The sequence below is a fragment of the Pteropus medius genome, unplaced genomic scaffold (assembly GCF_902729225.1).
Source record: "Pteropus medius unplaced genomic scaffold, Ma_sr-lr_union100, whole genome shotgun sequence".
In the NCBI taxonomy this organism is placed as follows: Eukaryota; Metazoa; Chordata; class Mammalia; order Chiroptera; family Pteropodidae; genus Pteropus; species Pteropus medius.
Window position 1 is genome coordinate 1157953 of NW_024342470.1, and position 14605 is coordinate 1172557.

The 14605-nt window shown below is 37.8% G+C and overlaps 1 protein-coding gene across 6 annotated transcripts in view; it reads right to left on the bottom strand.

Moving 5' to 3' along the window:
• Nucleotides 1–11422, bottom strand: part of RIC3 (RIC3 acetylcholine receptor chaperone) — a 41930-nt gene extending 30508 nt beyond the window's left edge. For 3 of the 6 annotated variants that reach the window (XM_039863499.1, XM_039863498.1, XM_039863496.1), the window contains exon 1: nucleotides 10769–11422. In XM_039863499.1, coding sequence (XP_039719433.1) covers nucleotides 10769–10892 — 124 coding nt within the window. In that variant the 5' untranslated portion in view covers nucleotides 10893–11422. Of the gene's footprint in view, nucleotides 1–80; nucleotides 153–894; nucleotides 994–10768 lie in introns of all 6 variants that reach the window. The other 3 variants (XM_039863501.1, XM_039863500.1, XM_039863497.1) reach the window with 2 other exon arrangements.
• Nucleotides 11423–14605: the final 3183 nt, after the last annotated feature.

Below are 14605 nucleotides of genomic sequence, written 5' to 3' on the forward strand. Positions count from 1 at the left end.
CAATTTTATTTAGTGCTGACTGAAACCTACAGATCATATCTGAGAACAAGAAAAGCAGACTCTGAGATCCAGAAGCTGACCTGGTCCTATCGGCTGGGCCTTGGTGTTGCTATGAGCCGGTCTGGCACTCACAGTTAGGTCTTGGTGTTCTCCTGTTAAACATAAGCAATTTCAGGACATCAAATCAGACAAGGCCATTCTGTGACCACGATGGATCAAGACAAAAAAAAAAATACTCTGTAATCTGCCTGAACACAGACAAAACATGAACACTGTCCCAGCCAAATAACATCAAATAGCCCCCATTCCTATATAATGAGTGACTGCTGCTTCTTCACCAATTACAGCTTTAGCCTTCTTTAGTCTGCTCTCATTTTAGATAAACTCTATTAAGATACCCTATCATAGTTTTCCTCACTTCCTGACAGCTTCACAAAGCCTCAGATCTTTAAGCCTTCCTCAGAATCACCTAACACAAGCCCAAATCCAATAATAAGGCTTTTCAAACACTCTTACTGAGATACCACATGCTTCCCTATGATGTGCATTTTCCCTTGCTCCAAGTAATACACCTAACATTCAACTATAGGAGTATTCCTAGTGCTCTGCGGCTAGAAGACAAACTAAGAACTTCTTGTGTTTTCTTTATGCTTGGGACCCTACAGGGCGTGCTCTGGGTCTTGCGTGCCGTACACTTTGTCGAACTGATTTAGATGACTTATATTGTGCTTGATGGCCTTTACTGGAATCTCAAGACTCAGCCCAGTCACTCTCAGGACGAAAAAGTTTTTCACTTTGTTATTCTGAGTATTTCAGTTTTGAGAATAGAAAAGGGCAATCAGAGTGACTGATCAAGGTGTTCCACACATATCACACTGCTCCACGCCCACTCACCTATATGTTTCTGAACTTGAAAAAGTGCCTCATTTACATGCATTCACAGGATCTCAAATTGTCTCCTCTCTTCGCTGAACATTCTTTCAGAGTAGACAGCTAATGTTTCATTAGGAGAAAAGAAAACAATAAGGGACCAAAATAACCCATTTGTCCTCAGGCACTTACATACTAAAATATAAAGAGCTATTTTAAGATAACAAAGAATTAAGTATATATGTGTATTGTGTTATATATGTTTACACACAGATGTATGTGTACATATATATATTTTCACCTCTCAGAGAGCTCCCAAATCAGTGGGCATGATTTACTTGAGGAGAACATAGAGAGAACAAAAGAGTCTGAGCTATTCCAAAGAAGCAGGGCTGCTGGGAATGGGCTGGATGGGAACCTTATTTATAAGAATTTAAAGTGAGACACTTACTGGAAAACATGGGCAAGCAGGGTGAGCAGGAGAGATGCCACAGGCCCAGCCAAGTGGAGGTGGTGCATAGGACCCCTTTGAAGCCAACTCTAGCACAAAAGCATCATTCTATCATCTTGGACGGCTTCAACTATCCTGGCACCTGCTCAGTCTCAGTCATCTGACTACTAACAAGTTACTGACCTACTGTGCTGACATTTTCATGGTCCACAGACACATAAGGTGAAAGGAGGGCAACTGCTAGTAGCAGTTGGGCAAAGAAGAAAATGGTTGGTGAAATGAAAGGAGAGCCACAGGAAAAAGATCATTTCAGTTTTGGGCTAAGAGACCAACTTAGTATTTGTGGCAACAAAGTAGGGGGTGTGTGTTACAGTCGCTAGGAAGGCAGAATTAAGAAGTTCTGAAAACGGACAAACAATTCCACGGCATGAGACCACCTCTAAGAAGAATGCTCTTAAAATGCATTTTTTGGGCATTTCAAAAATTCTCAAGTAGGATAGGCAGAGGAAAAAACGTAGATATACAGGAAGCTCTTCTAAAAGAACAGAGGAAATATGAAGAAAAAGACACATAAGCAATCTGCACAAAAGAATGGCAAGACTTGGAAGAACCACACCAGGAGGCCACGGTCCAAAATAAATTAGGATTTACAAAAAGGACAGCAAAAGAAAAAGGGGTATTTTTAGAGCAAAAAAGCAATTTGCCTGATAAAATGTTATGCTGAGCAAGCAGAATTTCTCAGCCTGTATTTTGCTTCCATATTCTCTATCAAAGGGAATAAATTTGAGGTTAAATGGAAGAGAATTAACATTCCTAAGGAAAAATATAAAGTCCCAGATGGATGAAGAGGATAAATTCAAGTCTATTCACTAAATAATTTCTACCAAAAAGATTGGGAACATTTGCAAAAAGGGTCACTGAACCAAAGAAAATTTTAAGAAATTATGTAGCTTAAAAGAGAAATCTTGAAAGAACAGAGAGATAACTATTGTTCCAGTTTGCAAAAAGTAGAACGTAGATGGTGGACTTTTCAACTACAGGGAAGTGAGTATTAGCCATTACGCTAGATTCTAAAAAGAATTCTTCCTTTTTTTTTTTTTTATGGAATGGAGATGGGAAGAAATAGTATTTTTTTCATTATAAAAGAAATGCATACCTATGGGAAATTGAGAAAGCACAGAAAAGTGTAAAGAATAACAACCACCCATAATTCATCCAGAAATAACCACTGTTAAAATGCTGACCTATTTCTTTCTAGTAAATATACAGTGAGAGCATCTTCACTTTTCACATATAGCATATAATTTTACCGTATCATTTAAAACAATTCGTGAATATAATTTACTGGATTCATAACTGTCTATATGTGTATATACCATAATTTATGTAACCATAAAGAATAATATGATGGCTTACAAATGCTAATAGAGGAAGCCATAATCCCTAGAGCCAGCATTCATTAATTCACTCAATTTGCTCATTCTTACATTCGATAATAAATATTTATTGTCTACTTTGTGCAGGCTTGGTCTAAAACTGGAAATACAGTCAACAAAACAAAAATCCCTGCTGTCATGGAACTTTCTTTATAAGTGAGAAAATAATAATACCAAGGACAAAAAATAAAACAAGCAAAGGGGATAGGATGTGTTGTGGGGAAGTTAAGATTTTAGCTGAAGTGGCCAGAGAAGGTTCAAGAGATGTCATTAAAGTGAAAACCTAAAGAAGATGAAGGAAAGGTACAGGGATATTTGAAAACCATTTCGAGCAGAGGAAACAGCAAATGCAAAGACCCTGAGGTGGGAGTATGCCTGGAATGTTCAAGGAACAGCAAGGAAGCGGCCACTGTGATCAAAGTAAAGTTAGAAAGCAAGAAAAATAGAAGGAAATTGGGAAGCGGATTAAGTAGGGTCTTTTGGGTCATGTACAGACTTTGTCTTTTCATCTGAGTAAGCCAGAAGCCACTGGTGGGTTTTGTTGAGAGGAGAAACTTAGGCTTTAACAGGATCAATACAGCTGTTGTGTTGAAAACAGACAAGAGGAAAGGAAGAAAGCAGGCAGACCACAGTCTAAGACAGAATAAGATGGAGTGAAGCAATCAAGTGACCAACTGGTTGAATGACTGTACACAAAAGGTTCCAGTAAACAGGCTGGTACAATCCTAAGAGGAGTTTCAAATGATTGATAAATTTAAAAAATAATAATTTGAATGATCTATCAAGAAGCTATGCTGATCATAATCATGGGTGAAATTATGAAAAAAAATCATGAGGCACTGAAATCTGAACACTGACTGGATATTTAATGATATTAAAAAATTACTGATATTTTAATGTGTGATAATGGTACTGTGGTTATGTTTTAAGAAGAATTCTTATTTTTTAGAGCTGTACACTGAAGTATTTAAGGATAAAATGATCCAATGTCTAGGACCTCCTTCAAAATAATGAACTGTATGGGGAAAAAAGTAGGTGGAGACACCCATGACAAAAGATGATGGTTGTTGAAGTAGGATAATGTGGATTCATTTTATTACTCTCTCTACTTTTGTTTAGCTTTGAAAATGTCCTTAATAAAAGGGTTTTTTTAAACCAAGGATGGCATATAGCTGAATAGAAAAAAGAATGCTCTGAAAAAATTTCAAGAGGCTGGAATTCTTGATCAAATTTAAACAGATAAAATGCAACAGGGAAGACTATAAAGTACTATATTTAGTCCAAGATATCAACTGAACAGTACAAAACAGACATAACCTATTTTTAAAATCTTAGGATTCTATTTTGAACAACTTAGAATAACTGGGCAATCTTCCATAATAGTTTCAATGTTTTTTTGTGATGTGCTTGTACAATAAAATCAAGAATTGAAACTAAAATATACCCAAGATTGTTATTTATGTTGCATGTAAAGTGTTTACGTAATTAGATGTATGTGTATATATATATATAAACATAAAGATGTAAAGCAAAATACATCATTACTACTTTTGGTGTTTTAAAGGTTTTCTTTGTTACTACCGCCATAGGTCCCTTTAAAAGATGGATATGTATTTACCTTCTAGGACAAGAAAAAAGATAACTGAATTAAAGCATTGGTATTGTAATGTTTTGTAATTTGTAACAATTTGAGATATATATATGGTGTATATATAATATTTAATCACAATTATAAACAATAAATAACATTTAAAATAACAAAATCATGTTACATAAAATGCATATATGTATATACATATATAACATAGAGGACAAGAATTATGATAGTAAATATTGGAAAAAATGAATTTTTGAGCTCTGTAAAATCCTGAATAAATCAGTGCACATACAATTATAGTAAAAAAAAATTCTTAGGATTCTAATATACAATAAGGTCATCAAGTAAAATACCAAAAATCTAAAGCAATCTCCGGGATGCGTTAAGTACAAAATTTTAAAAGAGTATGGGGAGAGGTAACAGGCTGGTCTTCCATGAACTAACTGGCTCACACTTGCTGTTATTTGCCTTTTAAGAGAGCATGTTGAGATACTTCCAACTGTCATATATGTCATAAGAGGAATGGATGAGGGACGCAGATATCAACATAGGGAAAAAAAAAGACTGAAGAAAGGGACATGATACTAGTCTTCAAATTCCTGAACTATCTTTCCCCTTAAATGTACTTTTCCTCCATTCCTATTCTGGGGAGGGGAATCACCATTTATTCACCTAAACCAATGACCTGAGAATAATCCAAGATGCCTCCTTCACCTTCCACTTCTAATTTAAAATGTCTCTTAAAATTGTTTTCCTACTCAACGCTGATTGTTTCCCCTGCTCCATTTACTTCTCTTCTCCCAGTACCCTTATTTCCCTTTGGGAATCACTCTTAACTTCAGAGTAGTTAATCAGCCTATTCTTTCTATTGACAGCACTGCAAGTAACCTAATTCAAACCACTAATATGAGTGGACATATTAGCTGGAACTATTGGGAAAGAATGGGGCAGGGGGAGTAAGAGTGAGGTGAGAGTGAAGAGTGACCTTAAAAGAAAAGACACTCTTTCTCTGGACAGTAGAGTATAGTAAGAAGGATGTTATCATTGTTGCTATTCTGAAAGAACAGTCAGAGGATAGAGCCAACTTGAGAAGGAACCCAGAAGTGAAAAGGACATGGAAAATCAGAGCTAGAGTCTTGATGAGATTGTGAGTCTCTGGATCGAGCAACACAGGAGGCCAGTTCTAATACCAGGTCTTTTCATTTATACAAGACAATAAATTCTCTGTCTTAAGAGAGTTCAAGTTGAACTTTTCTGTCACTTGTCAGGAGTATCCTAACTGATAAGCCGAATGACGTTAGCTTAATGATGCTCATGATGTCTCAGCTAGATTACTGCAATCATCTTCCCCCTGAAGAAATCCTCAAAATACACCTCTATACTGCTATCAGGATGTCTTTTCTAAAACCAGATTGGACTTCTCTATTCTATTTACAAACTTACAATGGTCTCCTCTACCTTTAGAATAAAATCTAAACTCCTTAAATATGGCAGAAAAAAATCTTTAGTTTGGCCCTTGCCAATTTCTCTGGTCTCAACACTTAACAATTCTAAAGCTATTTCAAAGCTGTGGGTTTTTTTCCCCTCTGTGTTCCCTCTGCTTGGAATGTCCTTCTTAATGAGGCTGATTAAAAATGCTTTAAGAAAAAAAAAATGCTTTAAGAGTTACCACCTCAATTTAACCAAGGAATGCAAGGCTGGTTTAATGACCAAAAATCAATTATATATTATATGACTAAAATGAAGGACAAAAACCCCATGATCATCCCAGTACACACAGAAAAAAGCAGTTGACATAATTCACTATCCCTTCATCATAAAAGCACTCAACAAACTAGGCATAGAAGGGAACTTCCTCAATCTAATAAATGGCGTCTACAAAAAAACCTAGTTAACATCATACTTAATGGTATGAAAGCTTTCTTCTTAAGATCAGGAAAAAGACAAGGATGCTCACTCTCACTAATTCTATTCAACACTGTACTAAAGGTTATAGTCTGGGCAGTTAGGCAAGAAAAAGAAATAAAAGACATGCAGATTGGAAAGAAAGAAGTAAAACTATACCTGAAGATGACATGATAGTATATCAGAGCTAATAAACAATTCAGCAAAGTTGCAGGATACAATATTAATACAAAATTAACTGTATTTCTATACACTAGCAATGAACAATTTGAAAATAAAATATTCAATTTATAATATCAAAAATAATAAAATACTTAGAGGTATATTTAACAAAATAAGACTGGTCAACTAAAAACCATAAACTTCTTTGAAACCAATTAAAGACCTAAATAAAAAATACTGTGTTCACAGACTGAAAGACTTAGTGTTGTTAAGATGACAATACTCCCCAAATTGACCTACAGATTCAGCACAATCTATCAAAATCCCAGCTGGTTTTTGCAGAACTAACAAGCTGATTCTAAAATTTACATGGAAATTCTAGATCATAAAACTCAGAAATCAATCTTGAAAAAGAACAAAGTTGGAGGAGTCACACTTCATAATATCAAAATGTAGTACAAAGTTAAAATAATCAAGACTGTGGTACTAGAATGCATCACACACACACACACACACACACACACACACGTATGTGTTTGCATCAATGGAACAGAACTGAAGGTCCAAAAATAAACTCTCACACTTATACTCAATTGAATTTCAACAAGGGTATCAAAACAATTCAATGTAAAAAGAATAGTCTTTTCAACAAATGATGTTGAGACAACTGCAGATCCACATGAAACTGGACTTCTACCTAACACTGTATACAAAAATTAACTCAAGATGAATTAAAGACTTAAATGTAAGTATGAATACTATAAAACTTGAAAACAGGTATAAATATTCATGACCTCAGATTTGGCAATGACTTTTTAGATATGACACCAAAAGCAGATGCAGTAAAAGAAAAACTGGATTTCATCAAAATTAAAAACTTTTTCCCTTAAAAGGACACCTTCGAGAAAATGAAGACAATCCCCTGAATGGGAGAAAATATTTACAAATCATACTCTGATAATGGATTTGTATCTAAAATACATAAAGAGCAAAACAACAAAAAGTAACCCAATTTAAAAATGGGCAAAAGATTTGAATAGACATTTCTCCAAAGATATACAAAGAGCCACTAAACACATGAAGACGCTCAATGTTATTAGTCATCAGCGAAATGCAAATAAAACCACTAGGGTAGCTATAATAAAAAAGACAAACAATAACAAGTATAGGCAAGATGTGGACAAATTAAAATCTTCATACACTGCTGGTGGGAGTGTAAAATGGTGCAGCTGCTTTGGAAAAGCAGTTCCTCAAAAGGTTAAATATAGAGTAATCAATCATATGACCCTGACATTCCGCTATTAGTTCCAGCCACACTAGAATGCTCACATTTCCCAAATGTATATACTCAAGAGAAATGAAAGCATGTCTAAACAAAAAAAGTTAATAGCAGCATTATTCATAATAATCAAAAATATAAAAAAAAGAATGTCCATCAACTGATGAGTAGATAAATGTGTTATATCCATACAATGGAATATTATTCAGCTATAAAAAGGAATGAAGTACTGATACATGCTACAACATGGATGAACCATGAAAACATACTAAGTGAAAGAAGCCAGTCATCAAAGGTCACATACTGTATTATTCTATTTCTGTGAAATGCTCACTATAGGAAAATCGACAGAGGCAGAAAGTAGATTAGTGGTTGCCTAGAGAGATCTTGGAGGGTGATGGCTAAAGAGTATGGTTTTTTTGGAGGGGGATGATAAAATGTTCTAAAATTGATTGTGGTGATGGTTGCACAACTGTAAATATACTGAAAACCACTGAATTTTATGCTTTAAATGGGTGAACTGTATGCGATGTGCATTATATCTCAAAAAAGCTGTTAGGACAAAAAAACCATACTCTCCTCCTCTATGACACTTTTCTTGCCCCAAATAAAACTGACCATTCTTACTACGAGTCTACACCTTTCCCTGCAAGGGCCTGAGTACTTACAAATGACACCTTTTTGCACTTATTTGTCTGTTTTCCTCAACTAAGCTGTAGGTCCCTTAGATAAATTTGGCTCATTTTTTTTTCTTGGAATCCACAGTATCTGTACACTGTGCATATTCTATGTGAAAGGGTATGTCATGAATATTTGCTAAAAGACTATCTTAATGGCTGTCATGTGGAAAAGGGGCTGTGCATGTTTCACATACTCCAATGGGCAGAAATGGAAGTTACAAAGACACAAATTTTAAGAATTTTCAAATAATTAGTTCTCTCCCTTTCTTCAAAAGGGGGGTTTCTGGGTTCTGTGAATTCTCTGAACTGATACTCAAATTCTGAATGTATATAGAAAAAGTATGTGCTTTTTTTCCTAGGGAGAAAATCAGTAACTTTCATCAGTTTCTCAAAGGGGTATGTAACCCCAAAATGGTTAGAGTCACTGTTTTTAAAATGGCAGTATACCAGACCAGGGATTTTAGTTAGCAAATTTCATTTACCAGAATATATCATTCGAGATAAGTTACTAAGTGTACACTTCAGTAACTAATGCCAAATGAGAATTCACAATATAGTAGCTTCGTAATCTTCAATCATTCATTTAAAAGTATTTACTGACATTTTAGCCAGGTGCTAAAGAAATAGTAGTAAACAACACAAAGTCCCTGCCCTCATGGAACTTACATTCTAGAAGGTAACGAAAAATGAATAAGAAAATTTTACATCATATAGTCATCCCTGCAATAAAGAAAATAAAACAACATGATGGAATAGGGAATGATGGGAATAGAAGTTATTTTAGCTAGGGTCCTTAGAGAAAGTCTCTCTGAGGAAGTTACATTTGAGCAAACTTGAATGATAAGAAAGCAGAGGGAAGGAAGAACACTTGAGGAATAAAGAGAACAGAAAAGTGCAAAGATTCTGAGAACACTGAATATCAGCACTTGCGTTCTCAAGGGAAAGAGCCATGTCTGATCTCTGCTCTGTACAACATTCAGAAGAGCGTCTCTCACTCACATTCGACAGAACTTATTCAAGATAATTCAGCATAATGGGAATTCAGTTCAGTAAAACACTATTTTAGAAGAATCCTTACTGATCAAGATCATGAATATACTCTTCTTCAAGGCAGACAAAATCATTAGACAAGTAAAATTTTAGAGATAAAAGAATAACAAATACGTAAAGATTTTTCAGAAGTTTCTTCCAGGTAGGCTATTTTACAAGCATAAAGATTATCAAGTAAATTCTATTAAGAAAATTCTGGGTTCAATCTGCCCTCAAACTCTAGAGCTTAGTTCTCTGCACCTGTGGTATTTATAATCTATGATGTGAAAGAGGATGGAACCACTGCCAGTGGGCTCAAATTAGAGGGAAGTGATTTCAGTTTAAAAGGAGCTGTCCAATAATCAACAGGATGAACATAAGGAAAGTGTTTGAGACTATAAAACCATGTCTCAAGGATGTTAGGGATAATATATGGCAGACAGTTACAGTAGAACTTCATGACCTGTAGAGAATTGTCTAGTTCCCTCTTCCAACTTCTGGCATCCTCCTTTACACTCGTTCATCACGTAAAAGCCCCAGAATGCAACCAATAGGGTGGATTTTTAACACCACATACATCATGCCAACGACAAAGGCTTAACAAATATATACTTAAGGGGACTGTAGTGATTTGTTCACCTCAATAATTGATGTTTGGATTAAAATCTTCAAGTTACAAACATACCTCGTTTTATTGCGGCTTTGTTTTATTGTGCTTCACAGGTGCTGATTTAAAAAACAAACAAACAAACAAAAAACTGAAAGTAAGACCCTCCACCAGCAAAAGATTACAACTGCAGTACTCGTTTTATTAGGGTGGAACCTAACCCTCAATATCTCCAAAGTATGCCTATATATTTTGAAAGGCATAAAAAGAGCCTGAAACAGTGAACATCCAACACCAAATTGAAACTATACAACGAATTAAGGTTAACAATACCAAATCCGACTGGTTTCATTTCATATAAAAGCGCAACGGAAAACACACAGAAATCCTAAAGAGGTACCCTAAGTGGGAGCCCTCCTGATTCAAAGCACCTGAACGAGTTCAGCCAGTGAGTGGAAGGGGCTGAGAATAATGGGTGTGTGTAGGCCACCCAGAGAGTGCTCAGGCAGGGGTGCACGCATGCCTGACCCTTGAACGTCAGGAGAGATCTGGCGCTGGGGGAGTTGAGCCGACGCCCTGGTGATGCCAAGGGAAGCTTGATGCTTGGCCCCTCCCAAACACTATCCAGTCTGTCTTCTCTAGCCCGTTGTGCAGATATGTAAGTGGGGACTGAAGATTCCCGTAGTCACCCCTCCCACGAGCAGCGTTCTCCCTACTCATAGCGGTGATGCCAGGAGCTGGCGTGCGCTTACCTTCGGGCGCTGGTGGCGGCTCCTGTCGCTTTCCGCGGGACAGGAAGGCCTTAGGCAGCAGCAGCGACACAGCCAGGACGAGCCCAGAGGCCAAGGCCACCCTCTGGACGGTGGAGTACGCCATGACCGCTCGCCTTCGCCGCAGGTGCAGACGCGAACCGGAACCGGAAGAGCAGCGCCGGGGTCTCCTGCGGGCGAACCTCGGGCTGCGCCGACGGCGAGCGCGAGGGACAAGCGCGCGAGGCACCCGCACCTCTCGTTGCGCGGTGCGGGACTGGCCCGCTCCTCCCGCGAGGTTTCACTGTAAACAGTACCCGTGCTCTCCCATTAAGTACAAACTAGAAACTCCTCCCTCTCCCTCCCCGCCTGCACGTGTGCGTTCAACCACCTAAATAACCCACACTGGTGCCCTCTCCACCATCGCTCACGACGCACCCCAGACCACACCATCAATTACCTCAACGAACTCAGTCTTCCAGTTTCCACCCATGTCCCTGGCATCTACTTCCCCAGCATATTCCCTCCTTCCAGGGAAGCTTTCCTTGTCCTGTCCCCTCTGCATGGAAAATTTCCAAAGCAGTCTCCACCCGTTAAAACTCATCCGAAGAACAACTGAAAAATACTACCACCGTGAAACTTTTTCAGCCAGCTTCTCCTTTCTCTGTATCCCCACAGTTCTTCTTTACTGTCTTTATTCATTTATTTGATGAACATTCTTTTAGTTCAAACCCTGAAGTGGCACTGCAGTATCTGATGAGTAAGATGGGTTCCCTTATGGGGTAAATGGTTATCTCAAGAATATGCAGGACATATTCTGGACAGTGGAACAGTCAGCTCAACTGGAAGGAGGAGGAGTCAGGAAAAGTTCCTGATAGTAGGTGAAATTTGTGTGAGTTTTTGAAGATCTGAGTGAGTTTCTGAAGAATGAGTAAGTTACTAGGCAGACGGGTGGGAGGAGTTAGAAGGGTATTTCAGAGGAAGGATGCAAAGAAAGCAAAGGCATGAAAGCTTGAAGCTTCCTAGTGTTCCCAAAACTAGTATTAGTAATTCATTTTGGGTGGGCCATAAGGTTGGTGACAGGACATAAAGTGATAATACTACACATACAAGCAGGAGCTAGATTGTGAGAGCTTGGATATGACTTCCAGTTAAACAAAGCAGATGATACACCCATCTTTGTTTTCATCAGACACCTCACGAAAATGAAACTAAAGAGATAAAATGTATCAACTACAAGACTAAAGAGAATGGAAAAAAAACATGACAGCAGCCAAGAAATGTAATTTATTTATTTTATTTTAGTATTTTCGCTATATGGGCATTAATTGTTATTAAATTAATTTCTATTTTCATTATTAATTTTTCTTCCTACTTTTCTTAGGATTTCTGTAAGATGCAATATTATCCAATAGAAATATAATTTGTCATGTGTAATTTAAAATTTTCTAGTAACCACATTAAAGTGGAAAGAAACAAGTAAAATTAAAAATATATTTTATTTAACCCGATATACTCAAAATATAATCAGTTCAATATGAGTAGCACTAGTCATTCACATTTCAGTGGCTTCATAACCACTTGTAAGTATTGTCTACCACATTGGAAAGTGCAGATGTAGAGCTAAAAAATGAAGTGTCTACAGAAGGAAAGCCTCTAAGAAGCAAACTAATTTGCCCCTCAGAACCTATAAAGTCTTTGGAATAGGAGGTACCGAGTTCTTTTAAAGGCAGAGATAGTCTTTATAAAGGGACTGAATAAAGGACTTGTTGAAAGTCTGGTTAAGAATCAGTTGATAATCCTCAAAATCTTGTTCAATTACTGCAGCCAGGTGATTTCCCCTACTGGCATCGCTCAGACATCATCATCATTGATATCAACATCACAAACTTATCGAACACTATGTTCCAGGATTTTCATATATCATAATTGTTTTTCCTAACAACTTAAAGAAGTTAGCAATATTATACACCCATTTTGCAGATGAGAAAACCAAGGAACAGAAAGCTTAAGTAACTTGCCAAAAATTATGCAGTATAAATTGGAAGCTATTATTTGAACTCAGGTGTGCTTACTCCAGGACCTGCCCTCTTCACTACTAGTTATACTCTCTGGAACCAGAGAAGCTCTGGACTCATGGATAAAAGGTGCAGCTTAGGGAGGTGGTGACTGATGAGATATGACTTCTAAGAGGTGCAGAGTAATCTGGGGTGATTCCTCCCCAATTCTGGCTTGAATGGTTAAACATTGATCCCACATAACAGGATTTTGAGAACAGAAGAATGAGGTTTGTGAGAAAGATAGTAAGTTCAGATTTTGAGTAGCTGAATTTGAGGTTCCATGAAATATCCATGTAGAGCTATCCAGTTGGATGTGTGGATCTGAGGCTCAGAAGAAATGTTTGGGCCGGAAACAAATGTGGAGATGATCCACACATCAATAGTAATGAAGTCTGGGAAAAGATAATATTAGCAAGATTGCTCAAGAAAACTGATGAGGCCACAATAGAAAACTACATTACTACGTTATGCCATCATGTCGAAGTTCCCAAGTATTAAGACAGAAATGCAACAGAAAAGAGAGTGACCAGGTGTGAAAGTCTTGAATAAATGAGGAGTTATTTGGAAGATTGGAAGGTGACAGGAACAGAAGGTGTAATGAGCAGCCAGATGACATGCTCTTCTACGCCATTGTCATTTGTTTTCATAGTAGTTATAGCAGCGGCTCATAGGCACACTTCTAAGTGCTTTACATACACAAATGCATTGATGATAATACTAAACTTCTCAAATAAATGCCAGCAGTTACTAGTAACTGCTTGATTTAATGCAATTTTTTGTCATTCTACACTCAGAACAAATCTTTTTCTCTTACCTGCAGTCTCACTGTCACAGAACTTATAAATTGCTCCCCAGCAGCTCTCACCTATGTTGGTGGTGTTCTTATTCCCAAGCCAAATGCCTTCTCAACATTCCTGATTTACCTCCTCTCTGCTTTCTTGACACCCATCTTCAAGACAGAAACAAACTGCTCACAGGCCATAAGGCCCAGGAAGGAGAACCTTCCTTCTTCTTGTTATTTTCTAAATAAAGAAGAGGCTTGAGTATGTTTATACATTTAGGGGGAAGAAATTAGAAATGGAAAGATGGAACATATAGGAGCAAGGGGACCAGTTTTGAAGCAAAGCCCAGATCTGGAACAGACTTAAGGAACAGACATTAAGAACCCAGCAGTAGGGATCAGCTTAGTGGAAAAGAAATGGAGTGAGTTCAGGCATGTGTAAAAGGAATGGTGTAGGAACAGCAAAGCAAGGGGGTTCATTCTCATTGCTTCAGTCTTCCTGGCAAAGGATATGGTCAGGCCATTATCTGAAAACAAGCAGGGTAGGAGAGGACTTGTTGAATGCGGTGAAGGTTTGGAAATAGGATAAGAGGTGTTCAGAAACCATTCCAGCTTGGCAAAGGGGTTCCCTTTGAGGCTTATAGACAGCCAGGAATTTCCTGTTCTCTCTCCCTCTCTGGAGACCAAGAGCACTTTCCAAGCTGCACATTCTGGGCAGCACCTGGCATCCCAAAGCAACCCCTGAGACTGGCAGCCTCCAAGGGATCCATGGTAGAAGAACAAAGGTAGAAGGGAGACTAGAGAGGCCCTTGGAGATCAGTTAGCTAAGTTGCCTTGTTATTGGATCAAAGGGAGAACTGAGGTCTGCAAAGGAGTAAGGATTTGCCGTGGATAACCCTGATAATTAGTGGCTGCACCAGGATTGAAACCCAGGTCTCCCAATTCTCAGTCTAGGCTTCTCTTCGTACTTCACACAGTCCCCGCAAAGTCTGTCAGTTC